At 43.7% G+C, this 17,209-nt stretch overlaps 1 protein-coding gene across 1 annotated transcript in view; it reads right to left on the reverse strand.

Annotated features, from left to right (window-relative positions):
• LOC109918535 (netrin receptor UNC5C-like) overlaps positions 1 to 17,209 on the reverse strand; it is a gene marked incomplete at its 5' end in the record, with an annotated part of 87,772 nt that overhangs the window by 22,685 nt on the left and 47,878 nt on the right. Inside the window, 3 exons of the mRNA XM_048611946.1 lie at positions 2,914 to 3,267; positions 5,526 to 5,717; positions 10,067 to 10,123. Of these exons, the coding sequence (XP_048467903.1) occupies positions 2,914 to 3,267; positions 5,526 to 5,717; positions 10,067 to 10,123 (603 nt within the window). The remainder of the gene's footprint in view (positions 1 to 2,913; positions 3,268 to 5,525; positions 5,718 to 10,066; positions 10,124 to 17,209) is intronic.

Below are 17,209 nucleotides of genomic sequence, written 5' to 3' on the forward strand. Positions count from 1 at the left end.
AGAATTTTTCTGAAGAAGGGTCTAGGCCCGAAACATCAGCCTTCCTGCTCCTATGATGCTGCTTGGCCTGCTGTGTTCATCCAGCTCTACACCTTGTTATCTCAGATTCTCCAGCATCTGCAGTTCCTGCTATCTCTGCATAAATTTTGTCGCCTGTTTCATACTTAATCAAAGCAGTGCAATTGTTGAGCAGGCAAACTTTATTCTGAGTTGGTCTGAATGTCATTACAATTTAACTTGAGAAGGACTTTTGGAGATCTTGTTGATTTATCCTGAGTTTTTGGAAGGAATGTTTATTTTGGGACTCAACTCTTACACAGATAAACAGAAAGACAGAAACAAAGATCTTTCAATGAATGGGGATGCACTGAGGGAGTACCACACTATCAGAGAGAAACAAAGTTAATGTATTGAGTCTTTTGTGGCTCCTCTTCAGAACTGATAGATGTTGGAAAATGGGCTTTTTTATATATTTTTGCCAGAGGCAGAGGAGGAGCAAGGAGAAAGATGTGATGGAAAGAGGGTTTTTTCCCCCTTTATTCATTCACAGGATGAGGCCAGCATTTATTGCCCATCCCTAACAGTATAAGGGTCAACCACATTGCTGTGGGTTTGGAGTCACATGTAGGCCAGACCAGGGAAGGATGGCAGTTTCCTTCCCTAAAGGACATTAGTGAACCAGATGGGCTTTTCCAGACAATCACCAATGGATTCATAATCATCAGACTCTTAAATCTAGATATTTATTGAATTTAAACTCCACTATCTGCTGTGGCAGGATTCAAACCCGGGTCTCCAGAACATTATCTGGGCCTTTGGATTAACAGTCCAATGAAAACACCACTAGGCCATTGCCTACCCTTAGGTTGGGAGTCTGCATGTGGAGGTGTTTTTTGTGCTGGGCTTCCACACCATCTGCCTCCTTGCCCCTCCTCTGCTCCTGTCAAAAGTGTAAGAAAACCCATCTTCCAACCCCTTTCAGTTCTGAAGAAGACACATACTGGACTCGAAACCTGAACTCTGTGTTTCTCTCTCACAGATGGTGCCAGACCTGCTGAGTTTCTCCAGTATTGTCCGTGACTACGCCACGAGCCCAGTTCCTCGTGGGTTAAGACGCTGTCACATAAGAGTGTTGACGACTTGAGATAAAAGGCCACAGAAAACAATCCAATTCTTCCAATCCAATCCCTATCACCAGAGGTGGTTGGAAAATTGGAGATGCAGAAAGGAGAAAGAGTCCTTACTTAGATTACACCTTTTGTGACCATAGAGTCAAACATTACAGAAAAAAAGGCCTTTCAGCCCATCGAGTCTGTACTGCTAAAGATGTTTCAAAGTGCTTTACATCCAATGAAATGAAGCCATGACCCTTGTCTATAGTTTCTTGTTGTTTGCATTTTAGCCACTTAGGTGATTTTGATAGAGAATGGTTCAGTGACCATGACTGAGGATTAGAATTAGAATTAGGTTTTATTGTCACATGTACTCAGGTACAGAAATACCGTGAAACGAGTATGAAGTCGTCATTCGGCAGCACCATCTTAGGTACAAAAATTCAAATAAAATAAAAACACCGAGATACAAAAACAAAGCAACTATCTAAGATACAACAACCAGAATTAAAATCAAAAGCAGAAATCCAAAAAAAAACCAGAGCCAAGAAGAAAGAGGGAAGCATCCAGATCTAAAAGTCTTATCTCCATGAGGTAGCCTTATCTCCTTATAGTATGTGGACCTGCCGCCCCAAAGCCTCGATTCTCAGGGCCATTGCGGATGTTTCCCAAATGGTATGAAGGTAAAGGAGTTCCACATACATCAGGCTTGATGGACATTGTGGTACTGTTGGGAGGTGGTGGAGGTACCTAATGGTATTATCGCTGGATTGTTAATCCGAAGACCCAAATAATGTTCTGGGGACCCAGTTCAAGTCCCACCATGGCAGATAGTGGAATGTGAATTCAATTAAAAAAAAATCTGGAATTAAGAGTCTAATGATGGCCATGAATCCATTGCCAATTCATGGATCTTAGAATCCCTACAGTGTGGAAACAGGCCATTTGGCCCAACAAGTTCATACCACCAATCCAAAGAGCATCCCACCCAGACCCATTCCCCTATCCCTGCATTTCCCATGTCTAACCCAAACATCCCTGGGCACTATGGGCAATTTAGCATGGCCAATCCACCTACCCTGCACATCTTTGGACTGTGGGAGGAAACTGGAGCACCCAGAGGAAACCCATGCAGACATGAGGAGAATGTGCAAACTTCACACAGACAGTCACCTGAGGCTGGAATTGAACCTGCGTCCCTCACGCTGTGAGGCAGCAGTGCTAACCACTGAGCCACCGTGCCACCCAAATTGAAATGAGAAGCCTGGGCTCATTCGGGAGTTGAACTCGGGACCTCTCGTAAGCCAACACTGTACAGTATCCGAAACACGAATCATACCCCTAGATCAACAAGTCGTCCCCGTTGTTGGGAAAAAGCCCATCTGGGTCACTAATGCCCTTTAGGGAAGGAAACTGCCATCCTTACCTGGTCTGATCTACATGTGACTCCAGACCCACAGCAATGCGGTTGACGCTTCACTGCTATCTGGGCAATTTGGGATGGGTAATAAATAGTGGCCTAGCCAGTGATACCCACATCCTATGAATGAATTAAAAAAAAACTCTTGACTGAAGCTGATTAGTGTAGCTGAGTTCTGAACAGGTCAACCCATGATGTGATACCTGTTGTCATGTGAGGCAGCTCTGTGCAATTTGAGGACAAAGCCTCAATTTGAAAATGTTGCCAAACAAATATTCAGCCTTCTCAACAATGCAGGTTCAAATACAGCAAAGCTTCCAGCTGCTGAATTACATTTCCCTCACTCCCCTGGGAAAGGCAGGAAGAGTTATGGAGACTTACCGGAGTTGGGTACAATGAGATGTCCTCCCAGGATGTTGAAGCTCCCGAAAGCACTGCATGACGGATCTTTCTGCGGAACAGGGCTCTGGTGCTCGGCGTTCTGGGCCTGGTTGTCAAGCAGAGACTCTGTGAGCTGTGGGGAGAGTTTTGCTGCTAGATCTCCTGCCTCCGCCTGAGGTGGGACCCCACAGGAGTTGTTGTACACCTTAATTTTAAGGTTGGGCAGGGGATCGAGCAACGGCGAGTTGGTCATCGGGATCTTGTCTGAGATATCGTGCAAGGCGTACATAGGGCCTCTGTACATAGCAGCAGCAGCTGTAAGGTCTGGCTGGACAGCAAGGAGATGGGAGTTATCTGCACAAAGGGAATGAGAGGATAACTGTGGCAATTGTAAGGAACAAATTTCATCCATTCTAAATAAAGACAGATTTAGTGCATTATTTTCCCATTGTGGTATCACTTCTGCATAGAATCACAGAATCCCTACAGTGTGGAAGCAGGCCATTGCCTCCCCTTGATTTGATAAAGAGGAACCTGCTGTGTGATTGACTGATACGTAGGTATTAACCAGTCTATCAGCACTCAGGTCTAGTCTGTGACACTTCTCTAACGGCCTGGAGGACTACATTAGTCAGGTCCCTTATCATCTCCCCTCTCCTATTTCCTTCTACTCTACCACTGCTGAAAATGAAAGAAAGAATCTCCCCGAAATTCTCTCATAAGTTACAGTTTAGCTAAACATCCTGTTGGTTAGCGATGGTGTTAGGAGTTCATTCGACACTAAGTGAATGTAAATGCTCAGAAACAAGTTGGCAAAGAAAGAAGGGGATGGAGAAGAAATATCACTCCAATGCTGAGATGGGCATTTTATCAATGTTAGACCATAAGACGTAGAAGCAGAAATAGGCCACTCGGCCCATCAGGTCTACTCCACCATTCAATGAGATTGTGGCTGACCTGATAATCCTTAACTCCGCTTTCCTGCCTTTTTCCCATAATCCTGGATTCCCTTATTGATTAACAATTTGTTGACCTCAGCCTTCACTGTACTTAATGGCTCAGGCTCAACAGTCCCCTGCAGTAAAGAATTCTGTAGTTTGACCACCCTCTGAAAGAAGAAATTCATCTCTCATCTCTCTCTTAAATGTGTGACCCTCCCACTCTGTAGATTTTGCCCTCTGGATTTACGGTCTCCCACAAGGGGAAGCAACCTTTCCACATCTACACCAACAAAAACAGGAGTTGTTGGAAAAGCTCAGCAGGTCTGGCAACATCTGTGAAGGGACATCAGAGTTAACGTTTCGGGTCCAGTGGCCCTTCCTCAGACACTTTTCACATCTAACCTGTCAGTAAGGTCGCCTCTCACTATTTTAAACTCCAGTGAGTACAGGCTTAACCTATCAACCTCTCCTCATGAGACAGTCCCTCCATTCCTGGTATCAGCCTAGTGAACATTCTCTGGATTACCTCCATTGTCAGTGTATCTTTCCAAAGATAACGGGCCTGAAACTGATCAGAGTATTCCATCTCTGGTCTGACTAATGTTTTGTGTATTTTGAGCAAAACCTTCCTACTTCTTTTTCTATTCCTTTCAAATAAAGGTCAACGTTCCATTTGCCTTCCTAATTACGCTGAATGTACAATGGCAGATAATAGGGAAGTGTAGGAGCATATTTCTCAACTCGGGACAAAGACTCAGGAGGCAGGCAGGATTCAGGCTTGTGGAAGATGTTTATTCAGGGAGAGGGCCAAAGGATTTTCCCCAAATCTGGCTTCAGAAGATAGATCAATGACACATCCTCTGCTTTTATAAAGAAATACAGCATTTTTATACATTTTGTGTTACAGTAATCAAGTACAATGCAATCATCATCCACCTCTACAGGAAGGCAAATGAAATGTTGACCTTTATTTGAAAGGGATTTTGGCTCATTGTAGAAGTTACTAAAGGCTACAGAGTCCCATGCCACAGCCATGGAAGATGTGTTTATGGTGTGGAAAACCAATTGATTGTCAACCTGTAAATCTTTTCAAAGTACGAGGTAAGATCAGGAGAGACTCCTAGTTGGTCACATTTGATGTGGAGTGTCATCTTTCAATTTATATTATCTTGGTGACAGGCTAACGATATGTTCCTGGACAAATTAGCTATGGAAGCCGACAGATGCATTTGCTTTGTGAGCAATGTACATCATGAGATGAGGGAAAGTCTGAGTCGAAAATGATACATGGTCTCAGGAGTTGGTTAGCTCATCTGGCTGGACAGTTGGATTGCAATACAGAGTAATACCAACAGGGTGGGTTTAATTCCTGCAGTGGCTGAGGTACCCATGAGGGACTCTCCTTCTCAACCTCTCCCCTCACCTGCTGGGTGTGGTGACCCTCAGGTTAAACCACCACCAGTTGTCTCTCTCTCCCATGAGACATTAGTCCTATGGCCCCAGTAGGATCATGGCAACTTTGCTTATACAGTCTTAGCTCTTGGTTCGAAGGTGGGAAATGTTACAGCAGTAACCCCAGCCTAGAGTAGCTCAATATTGGATCACACAGAACAAAGACATCACTATCATATTTTAAACGGAAGCCTGGAAAGAGAGTCCGAACACACCAACCTTGCCTGGTTGTCTTGATGTTCACTGGCTGAAAGCCCCCATTCAGAGCTGCAGAGTCTCTGATGTCAGAGCTGAAATCCCGGTGGTTCTTCCGATACACAAACATCACCACAACCAGCAGAATGGCGAGGCACACGATCACCGCCACCACCACGGCAACGTAGAGGGCCACGTCGTCGGATCCCGGCGCGGCTGCACAGGAAGGAGAAAGGAGGCCGTTGGAACACATAGGCCATCTCATCCCCGGGGAAGCACTCAGCTCCTCTGGGACGTGATCAGGAACACTGACACACAGTGATGTGCCATTGTTCCTACACCCCCTACAATCACCACCACTTCGTATTGCTCGGGAAATGATTAATTAAGTAAAACAAAATAATGGCAAAGCCACAGAGTTTTTGCTACAATAAACATTCCATTAAAGCATGCTGCTTCACATTCAAACATACACAACTAGGAGCAGCAGTAGGCCATTCGGCCATTCAAGTCTGCTACTCCATTCAATAGAATCATGGCTGACCATCCAAATGAGTGTCTTGTTCCCACTTTCTCCCTATGCCCTTTGATCCCTTTCACCCTAAGTACTGTATCTAACTCCTCCTTGAAAACATTTAACGTTTTGGCCTCAACTGCTTTCTTGTGGCAGAGAATTCCACAGGCTCACCAGTCTTTTGGTGAAGACATTTCTCCTCATCTCAGTCCTAAATGCCTACCCCGTATCGTTAAAGTGTGGCCCCTGATTCTGGACGGTCCCTGTGATCATCCTTCCTGGCTTCTATGAGATCTCCCACCCGTCCCCAAAGTTTTTGTGAACTCCACGAATATAATCCTAACCGATCCAGTCTCTCTCTTCATACATCAGTCCTGCCATCCCAGGAATCAGTCTGGTAATCCTCTGTTTCACTCACTCCGTAGCCAGAACATCCTTCCTCGGATAAGGAGACCAAAACTGCACACAATTCCTGCCTGTTCCCAGTAACCATTCATGCCTTGCTTATTCAAAGTCTATCAGAGATAATAAGAACTGCCGATGTTGGAGTCAGAGATAACACAGTGTGGAGCTGGAGGAACGCAGCAGATCAGGCAGCATCAGAAGAGCAGGAAAGTTGACGTTTCGGGTCAGGACCCTTCTTCAGAAATGAAGAATTCTGAACATTTCTGAAGAAGGGTCTGACCTGAAACATCGACTTTCCTGCTCCTCTTTGCTGCCTAATCTGCTGTGTTCCTTCAGCTCCACAATGTATTATCACTTATTCAAAGTCTAACTCTGCCTGAAAAATATTGAAACATCTGCTTCTACTTTCTTTGAGAAAAGGAGATCCAAAGACTCACAAGTCTCTTGGGAAAAGAAAACTCCTTATTGCTGTCTTCGTTGAGTGACTCCTCAGTTCTAGTCTCTCCCACAAAAGGAAACATCTTTTCCACATTCACCTGGTTAAGTCACCTCAGGATCTTATATGTTTCAATCAAGTCACCTCTGGCTATTCTAAACTCCAGCAGAAACGCACCCATTCCAGGTATCAGACAAGGAAATGATGACCATCATCAATGTTGATGTGGAGGTGCCGGTGTTGGACTGGGATGGACAAGGTCAGAAGTTACACGACACTTCATTTTTGCAGCAGCAGCAGGAACAGTGAGAGCGACGACCAGGGGGCTGCCGGGAGGGTAAGTTCTTCACTTTGGCAGCGGAGCTGAGTGGAAGCGGTCGAATTGCACTCTCGGAAGTTGAGTGAACTGATATATTTGGGCAGTGGCTCCCATGGGGAACCTTATCAAACGGCTCACTGAAGTCCATGTATATGACATCCACAGCCCTTCCCTCATCTATCAACTTTGTCACTTCCTCAAAGAATTCTATCGAGTTGGTAAGACATGACCTTTCCTGCACAAAACCATGCTGCCTATCACTAATAAGACCATTTTCTTCCAAATGTAAGGATCACGTTCACCATTGAAGTCCAGAAGCTTCCAACCAGTTCAAATGACCAATCTCATCAGACAGAGAGGTTTAGGAGTTTAGGGCCTGAGCAGCTGGAGGAATGATCACCAGAGGGGGAAATATACTGTTTAAAATCAAAAATGTGAAACAGGCTAAGATTAGAGGAGTATGGAGGAGTTGCAAAAAAGGCTGTAAGGCTGGGAGACATTACCAAGAATATGGTGGTGATGCATTTTCTTACCAGTCTCACACAAAATGAATTCTATTCATTTGTGGGGCACCAGCACCTATAGAGACAGTTCAGGCCAGTCAGTGAGAGCAGTTGGTTCACATATAGATTATTTCCTCACTCTGATGTATTGGATCCATTGGTATCTGTCAATCTTTGAAATACAGATTACTCCTCAGTTTTACTAAATGGTAACATGGCCTTTTCATAAAAACAAAGCAAACAAAATGCTGTCATATCCCTGTGAAATTCCTGGCTTGCCTGGAGTTTGGAAGAGAAAATAGGGAAGGAAAAGTTAAAATAGGAAGAGGAAGAGGGAAAAGTTGGAGTGAGGTTTGGAAAAACAGCAAAAGGAGATGGGTAATTAGGAACTGTTTTCCTTGCCCTCATGGGAATTCTCCAGGGTAAGGTTTAAAAAAAATTACAATCCCTCAAAATGCCATACCCCACAGATCCTTTTCAGGTAATTAATGAAGGAGCTATGTTGCAGGCATTATTCATGATCTCAATGCTTGAACCCTGGGCTCGACATGCTAAAAACGCAATTCCAAAATCACATCGCAATTTCAGTCACTGTAAACTAGCACTGGAAAATATAGTAAAGGTCTTGGTGTGAGGTCAAATTGAAAAGTTAAAATATCTAACACAAGTAAACGCTAACATCAGGAGCTGCAGACATCAGAGAATGAGTTTTGCTAGCGTTCACTTTTTAAAAAAAAATTTGACCTGGAGGTGAAATCCATCCATAAGAAACCTCAAACCAACATGGAGGTCAGATGATAAATACATTTTGCTTTCTCATTCTAATGCAAACCTCTTCAATTACTATTTTATGATTCATGGAAATGGGCATTGCTGGCTGGATCAACATTGATCACCTATCCCTAACTATCCTTGAGAAGGTAGTGGTGAGCTGCCTTCTTGAACCTATTCAGTTCTTGGAGTGTGGGTACACCCACAGTGCTATTAGGGAGGGAATTCCAGGATTTTGACCCAGTGACATTAAAGAAATTATCATATATTTCTGAGTCACAACGGTGAGTGGTTTGGAGGGGAACTTTCAGAAGGTGGTGTTCCTATGTATCTGCTACCCTTATCCTTCTACATGGAAGTAGTCATAGTTTTGGAAGGTACTGTTGAAGGGGGTTTGGATATTTACTACAGTGCATCTTGTAGATGGTACACACCACTGCCACTGTGCATCTGGGGGATAGATGGAATACTAAGCAAGTGGGCTGCTTTATCCTGGATGATGTCAAATTTTTTGTGTGTTAAAACAAACACAGAGAACGCTGGAGAAACTCAGCAGGTCTGGGAACATCTGTGGAGAGAGAAACAGAGTTAATGTTTTGAATCCGGTCTGACTCTTCTTCAGAGCTCTGTTTCCCTTTCCACAGCTGTTTCCAGACCTGCTGAGTTTCTCCAGCATTTTCTGCATTTGATTCTGAAAACTCAAAATGGCTAAGAATTTAGCTTAGACTGTGAGATTCACCGATAGGAGTCACAGTTGTATAATGATATAGCCATAGAGTCATACAGAGTAGAAACAGACCCTTTGGTCCAACCAGTACATGCCTAACATAATCCTAAACTAAACTAGTCCCACCTGCCTGATCCTGGCCCATAATCCAAACCTTTCCTATTCATGTATTTGTCCAAATGTTTTTTAAACGTTGTAATTGTACTCACATCCACCACTTCCTCCAGAAGTTCATTCCACACACGAGTAACCCTCTGTGTAAAAAAAATTGCCCCTCGTGTCTTTTTAAATTTCTCTCCTCTCACCTTGAAAATGTGCCCCCTCGTCTTGAAATCCCCCATCCTACTATTAACTCTATCTATACCTCTCATTATTTTATAAACTTCTATAAGGTCACCTCTCAACCTCCTACGCTCCAGTGAAAAAAGTCCCAAGCTATCCAGCCTTTCTTTACAAGCTGCCATGAATTCTGAAGTTTCTTTTGATTCCTACAGAACAATGTTGTTATGCTTGCTCTCCTTGACAATTCACCATTAGGCCTCAAGCCTCTTGGTGTTTGAAAGTACCTGCTGCCTCACACCCAAAGGGAAAAGGAGAATAAAAATAATAATAGTAATGCAAGTTACTGGAGCTGAGGTTCACAAGTCTACATGGACCTGTATGAATCATTCGCAAGTTTTATTGATTTTTAAAAAATCCTTTTCCATCAAAGATACCACACACTCTACCCCACACCCCTCACACACTCTCTCCAATCCCCATACACCCACCTGTCACGAAACAAGACAAACTCAAAAGCAAAATAGTCAAAGCAAAAGCTGCAGGCTGCAAAATAAAACAACCATTAACACAAACGAAAGAACAAAAAGTAACAAAGGAAACAAACTTACAGGAATATCCAAAGTCTGTTCGACCTTTCTGTTCTGTAGAAATTTGATAAAATAAACCTTCAAGAAAATAAACAAAACAAGAAAAGAAAAACGGATGAAAAAAAAATGAAAGGTTCATAAACACATAAAGTATAAAATGACAATAGGTTAGCGTCCTTTCGGAATCTCTTTATCATGGAACACTAAGTGCAGCTGATTGGACTTTATGTGTTCCATTAAGGTGTAATAACTTGGCTTATTGTATTAGTGTGTGGTAACTAGTGTCACACACATGTCAAAAAGTATGTTCCATCCCTTCAACAGGGAATCTGATGGGGGTTTGCTGCAGACTGGGGGCGTTGTTTCCAATGTCGCTGAGCATTAACATACATAATGACTATTTTGATTCCTGATGCAGCCACATGCTCCCTGTCCCTGGGTAACAAAGTGGGGAGCTGATCCAGACTGTTGCTGTCTCATCACATTGGCCAGGATTGTGCCCTTAAGTCACAGAGTTAAAGACCCACCATTAAGGACCTCTATTGGCCCAGGCCTGTGGGAACTCTCCCCCGTTTAAATTTAACGTCCTTCTAACAGGCTAAATCCATAATGACATGTCCAGTAGGTAGCACCAGGTTGAAGGGGAGAAGGAATGGGGGAAGCCTTCCTTAATACCTTCAAGAAGATATGAAACCCCGACAGAGAACCCTATGTTTCTGAATAAAAATATCCATGAGAAAATGGCTTTCTCTTGGATTAGTTGTCTCCACTGAGGAAATAAAGCTAAAAGCGAAATCCTTGCTCAAACTTTGAGGCCGACCTGTGAGATTGTGACAAGAAGCTCAATGAGGTTCAGGAGGAACTGCCTGGTAGAATTGCTGGGTAGTTGATAAACTGTTAACCAGTACATCAACATGCTTCATATCTTTGTACCAATTCTCACAATACGGAATTCTGTAGGCTGTTCAGGGGGAGGCAATGCTGAATCAGAGATCTGACCAATTCCCAGACTGTGGGATCAGACCGTAAGACTGTGAGATGTAGGAGTAAAAGTAGGCCATTCAACCCATCGAGTCTGCTCTGCCATTCAACGAGATCTGATCTGATAATCCCCAACTCCAATTTCTTGCCTCTTCCCCATAACTCTTATTTTTTTTCTCAATTAAAAATCTGTCTATCTCAGCCTTCAAGGTTTTAGAGTAGATTTGTAGCTCAGGTTGTAGATGCTGTGGTTAGTTGGCTCGGCAAGCTGGTTTGCAGTTCCGCAGATGTTTCGTTACCATACTGGGTAACATCATCAGTGCAGCCTCCGATGAAGCGCCAGTGTGTTTTCCCACCTGTAATTTAAACTCTGGTGTGCGTTGAACTGGATTACCTCACTGGGAATTCCTAGGAGCCTGGTTCTCCATGAAGAAAGCCATCAACAAACACATAGAGGTGGACCCCATATATACTCCATTGCGAAGGAAAACCGGAAGTGAGGTGATCCAGCTCAACGGACACCAGAGTTTAAATAACAAGCGGGAAAACACAACGGCACTTCATCGGAGGCGGCACTAATGATATTACCCAGCAGGGTAGTGAAACATTTGCGGAAAAACCACGAACCAGCTCGGCGAGCCAACCAACCACAATATCTCAGCCTCGAATATACTTAATGATGCCACTCTGACAGCCCTCCGCAGCAAACAATTTCACAGATTTACTATCCCGTGAGGGCAAAAAATATTCTTCCTCCTCTCCGTCCTTCCTTAAAGAGGCTTCTCTTTACGCTTGAGATGATGCCCTGTCATCCTAAACTCTCCCACAAGGGGAAACAACCTCTCTACATCATCCCTGTCAAGAGTTGAATAGTTCTCAGAGTGTTTTTGAGGGGGGTGGTATGACTATGAATTTCTGGCACACACACACCTGATAGGTCCAGCTGATGTTTCATTGATAGGAGGGTTACAGCGTAGAATGAGGTTGTTTGGCTGTGCAAGTCCACTCTGATTCATTGCAACAATAATTTAGCTCTTACCACTCACCCAACCATTCCCCGCAACCCTGTGATTTTCTTTTCCCTCCCGCATTTGGCTAATTCCCTTTTGAAAGCCATAATCTATGCCACTACACTCTAGGGCAGTGCATTCCACTGTCTCCAAAATTAGCTTTTATTCTGAAACAAAAACAGAAATTGGTGGAGAAACTCAGCAGGCAGCGTCTGTGAAGCGCGAAAGAGATTTAATGTTTCAAGTTCAGTGACCCTTCTCTTAGAACTGGTAGTAACTGGGAAAAGATGGTATATATGCTGAAGACAGGCGGTGTGTGGGGTTGAGGTTGGAGGATGGGTTTAAAGGAGTGAGTGATAGGTGGAGACAGAGCACAGAGGGAGAGAAAGACAGGTAAGCACACAAAAGAATGGATAATGGTGAGCCAGGGAGGAAGTATTTCAGCATTTCTACTGCAAGTAGAACCGAGGTATTCAACGTGCATAAATTCTAATTCTCCTTTCTGGTCCTCTCCCAGGGATGACTTTCCTCCAGGACATTGCTCAGCGTAACCATTGCCTAGGGATGGTAATCTCCCACACTGCAGATGCCAGGGTAATCCTGAAGGGTTGGCAACCCAGGTTGTCTCCTGCCTGGAGATTCATCCCTCGCTGATCTCTCTCTTTGTCTCACACTTCCCCAGGCTGGTCACATTAGAGAGTGTCATGTGGGTCATACTGATCAGCATTTCAGAAGTGAACAATGCCGCCGCACCCAGCAGTGTTAGATCTGAATCTATACGTTTTTGGCCGTGTAATGTTTGTCATATCCTTAGGAGATTTGTAACTTCAAGTTTAGCTTTAGAGGCCGGGCTGGGAGCAGTGAGAGAAGATGAACAGCTGCCATGGTTTCCTTTTGTTTTCAGTTCTGGTTTCCCAAGAGCCAATAAGTTCTGCACTCCCATAGGCACCACTGGAAAAAATTGCTGTCCTTGCGTGCCCCTACATATGTACAAGCCTCCACCACAGATTGCAGGAAAACTTTTCAGAAGATTGTAGGATCAGGGGAGGCGATGGCCTAATGGTATTATTGCTGGACTGTTAATCCAGAGACCCAGATAATGTTCTGGGGACCCGGGTTTGAATCCCACCACGGCAGATGGCAGAATTTGAATTCGATAAATATCTGGAATTAAGAATGATGATGACCATGAATCCATTGTCAGGAAAAACCCATCTGGTTCACCAACGTCCTTTAGGGAAGGAAACTGCCATCCTTACCTGGTCTGGCCTATATGTGACTCCAAACCCACAGGAATGTAGTTGACTCTTAACTGCCCTCTGGGCAATAAATGCTGTCTAGGCAGTGATGTCCCCATCCATGTGAATGAATAAAGGAGGATGAGGTCATTCAGCCCCTTATAGGTTGGATACAATGAGACCATACCTGGAGCAGAGGGTGCAAGCTTGGCCTCTTTACTTAAGGAGGAATATACTTCCTGTGGAGGTAAATCACAGAAGGTTCACTCAGTTGATTCCTTCAATTAAAGGGTTTGTCTAATCAGTAGAGGTTTGATTAGAGTGGGCCTGTGCTCACTGAAGTTTGGAAGATTGAGAGATGACTCCAATGAAACATATAAGAGTCTTAGGGAGCTTGATAGGGTAGATGCTGTTTCCTTTTGTCAGGGAATCTAGAGCTGGGGGCGCAGTTTCAGAAAAAATGTCTCCCATTTATAACAAGAGCAACAAACGATTTCTTTTCTGTCTTAGAGGGTTGTTAGTCTTTGGAATTCTGTCCCCTCCAATCCCCAGAGGCTAGTGGAGGCTGGGTCATTGAATATATTCAGAGCTGAGTTAGTTATTTTTTTTTTACAAGGAATCTAAGGTTAAATGATGGAAGAGGCATGACAGTCAAGCGAAGACCACATTGGATAGACAATGATCTTGCTGAATGGTGGAGCAGGCTCGATGGTCCAAATAGCCTTCTTTCTTCTCTCCTCTTTCTTATGTTGACCTTTCTGCGTCCATGGCGCAGTAATATAACACTTGTGTCTTTGAAAGAGCAGGTCACAGGTTCACGTCCCACTCTGGAGATGTGAGTGTGCAATGCAGGCTGACCAGACCCATCCCTAGCCACGGGAGTGCTGCTCTGTCTGAGGAGCAGTTTCCCAGAGAAGACTTTAAATCGCGTCTCCACTCACCTCCCGGGTAAAAATAAATAATTCTGGTATGGTTTTTTGGCAAAGAATAGGCCTGCTTTTGCTGGCATCCTGGATAATATTTAAATCTCACCCAGCAAATAAAACAATTTATCTTGTAGTGATTGTAACAAGGTCAGCCAGCTGGACCTCATAGAATTGGAGTTCCTGATTGGGGCTGTTAATCTGGTCCAATGAGGGAGCCCTGGCTGACAGATTAAAAAGCGTGTCAGAGATACTGACACTCTGGTACCTGACTGTGAATAAGGCTGTATATAATTAAGGTCTGTTCATGTGTAAATAAAGGGTGTCTTGGTGACAGGATACCTGCTTCTTTGGAGTTATTTCATTACCTGATCATTTATCTTGGTGCTGTTTGTGGGAGCTTGCTGTGCACAAATTATCTGCTGCATTTCCTGCTTTATGTCAGTGATTACATTTCAGAACCATTCCATTAGTTTTAAAGCACTTTCAGGACATTCCATGTTTCTGATAGGCACTACACAAATGCAAAGTTTAATTTTTCCCTTCATTTAAACCTGTCAGGCTTCAGATCTGGAATCAGGAGCAGTCTTCCTCGCTATTCCCGATATCAATGGCTCACAGGCTAACTGGAACACTCCTCCCAGCCCTTTGAGTGCAGATTGGATAACATCAACCTCCAGCTGACAGTACAGTATCAAGCTGATCAACTTTTTAACCATTGAAATGGGAAATCTTACAGCACAGAATCGGGAGGCCATTTGACCCAGTGTACCCATGTCAGCTCTTTGAAAGAGTTATCCACATAGTCCCCCTCTCTGTCGGCCGTTTCCTCCCAACCCTGAAAATGTCTCCTTTTCAAGCATCTTGTTCAAATCTCATTTTGAAAGCTACCTTTGAATGTGCTTCTCTCACTGTTTCTTAGACAGCATGTCCCACAGTTCTCAGCCAAGAAGTAGAAGAAAGCATAATTTGAAACAAAACTAAAATACTGTGGATGCTGCAAATCTGACACAGAAGAAGAACTCTGAAGATGCTGAAAAACAGTCACACTGGACTTGAAATATTAACTCCGTTTCTCTCTGCACAGATTCTGCCAGACCTGCTAAGTTTCTCCTGCACTCTTTCTGTTTGATGCAAAATGGTCCAGTGACCTAACATACTTGGGTTTTATGAGGCAGGCAGGGCTCGGCTGTGTCATAGTGATATGTGATAATGTGATAATGGCATTATGGAAAATGAATACTTTGTCTTGTTCTCAATATTAATACAGCCAAGTCCATTTGTTACATATTCTGCCCAATCTCCTGTGAGCTGATTGTAAACTCACACTTTTTGTGGTGACAAGTCTGACCCACAACACAGGTTTGGCAAGGGAGGCAGGTTCTCTATCTCCCCCAGTCAGAACAGGGCTCAAAGCCCATGCTGTTGGCACCAATCTGGTCACCCAGCCAACTGACCCCCTCCAATGCATCTGAGGTTCTGTGGCAATGTACACTTTAATGAATAGGTTGCAATCAGGAGCTATGGATAATAATGATAAAGACTCCAATCCCTTCCCATCATAGGGATGACCAGGAATATCTCCTGTTCTTACTGCCTGCCCTTGGGGTGTGTTGGAAAGCATTGGCAGATTGTGTCATCAGTCTGTTTGACTGCGGTGTCAATGTACTGTCCTTGAACTTGGAGATGCTGGCTCAGAGACAGGGGCGCCACCACTACATTACAAGATGTCCTGGGTAAACTCACTATAAGTGATAAATCCACAACAGCTAGCACCACTATTGTGCATTTCTTATTCTTGTTATTATGTAGATACAACACAGATATGTTACTCTACAAAACGGTTGAGGTCAGATGAATTGGGATCTAAATATGTGAGGGAGGAAGGAAAAGCAGGCTGTGCAGAAGAGAAGAGATGATGAAATAGGGTTGGGAAGAAGATTCTTTAGAGATGAAAGACTGACATAGACCAATTGATTCTAACGGTCAGTTTCTGAGCTGTGGGTTTTTATTTAATGCTGTCTTATTCTGAAAAGATCATATTGATTAAATGCACAAAGGAACTGTCTTAAACAGTGCCATCAATTATGCAAATTTAAAGATTCCTTTAAACACAATTTCATATGCTGAAAGGAAAATATCTTGATTTATTAATATTCACAACATATAAAAAAAAGTTTAGCAGAAAATTGCAGCGTATAAACATTTGACGGAGTTATCAGTGGTAATTAGGTTTGAGCTTGCTGTGGTTCTGTATTTAACCCTTCAGTTAATGGGAGACTAGGTTTGCAAATACAGAGTGTTCCTATGTAATCTCATCGGCATTTCATCATCCAAACCCATGCTTTATTTTGTTAATTGTCCCATTACTATCTCTTCTGGCCTTGCGCCATCATTCTGTTCAGCATCGAATCCCTCCCTGCCTGTCACTCTATTACAATTCCTCGCATTTGTCCTATCTGTGTCACCTCCTGCCTCTGTATTTACATCAAACCATTAAATCTCCAAATTATTCCAGTTCTAATGAAAGGTTACTGCCCTGAAATGTTAACTCACTTACACCTTCCATGGATGATGCCCCTAGTATTTCCGGGATGTTCTAATTTTACAGATTACATATAAAAGTATGGAAGTCTTGCTCAAAATTTGTACACGACAACACTTCAAAACTACTAAATAACTGATAAATACGCTGAAATCCTCATGAATCATTAAAATTTTTTTTCTTTTTTACAAAAATCCAAGCAGGGCACACAGCAAGTACTCTGTCAGTACTGACCCTCTGACAGTGCGGCGCTCCCTCAGCACTGACCCTCCGACAGTGCGGCGCTCCCTCAGTACTGACCCTCCGACAGTGCGGCACTCCCTCAGCAGTGACCTCCGACAGTGCGGCGCTCCCTCAGCAGTGACCCTTCGACAGTGCAGCACTCCCTCAGTACTGACCCTCCGACAGTGCAGCACTCCCTCAGCACTGACCCTCCGACAGTGCGGCTCTCCCTCAGCACTGACCCT

Source organism: Rhincodon typus, chromosome 1 (assembly GCF_021869965.1).
Source record: "Rhincodon typus isolate 14 chromosome 1, sRhiTyp1.1, whole genome shotgun sequence".
NCBI classification, from domain to species: domain Eukaryota; kingdom Metazoa; phylum Chordata; class Chondrichthyes; order Orectolobiformes; family Rhincodontidae; genus Rhincodon; species Rhincodon typus.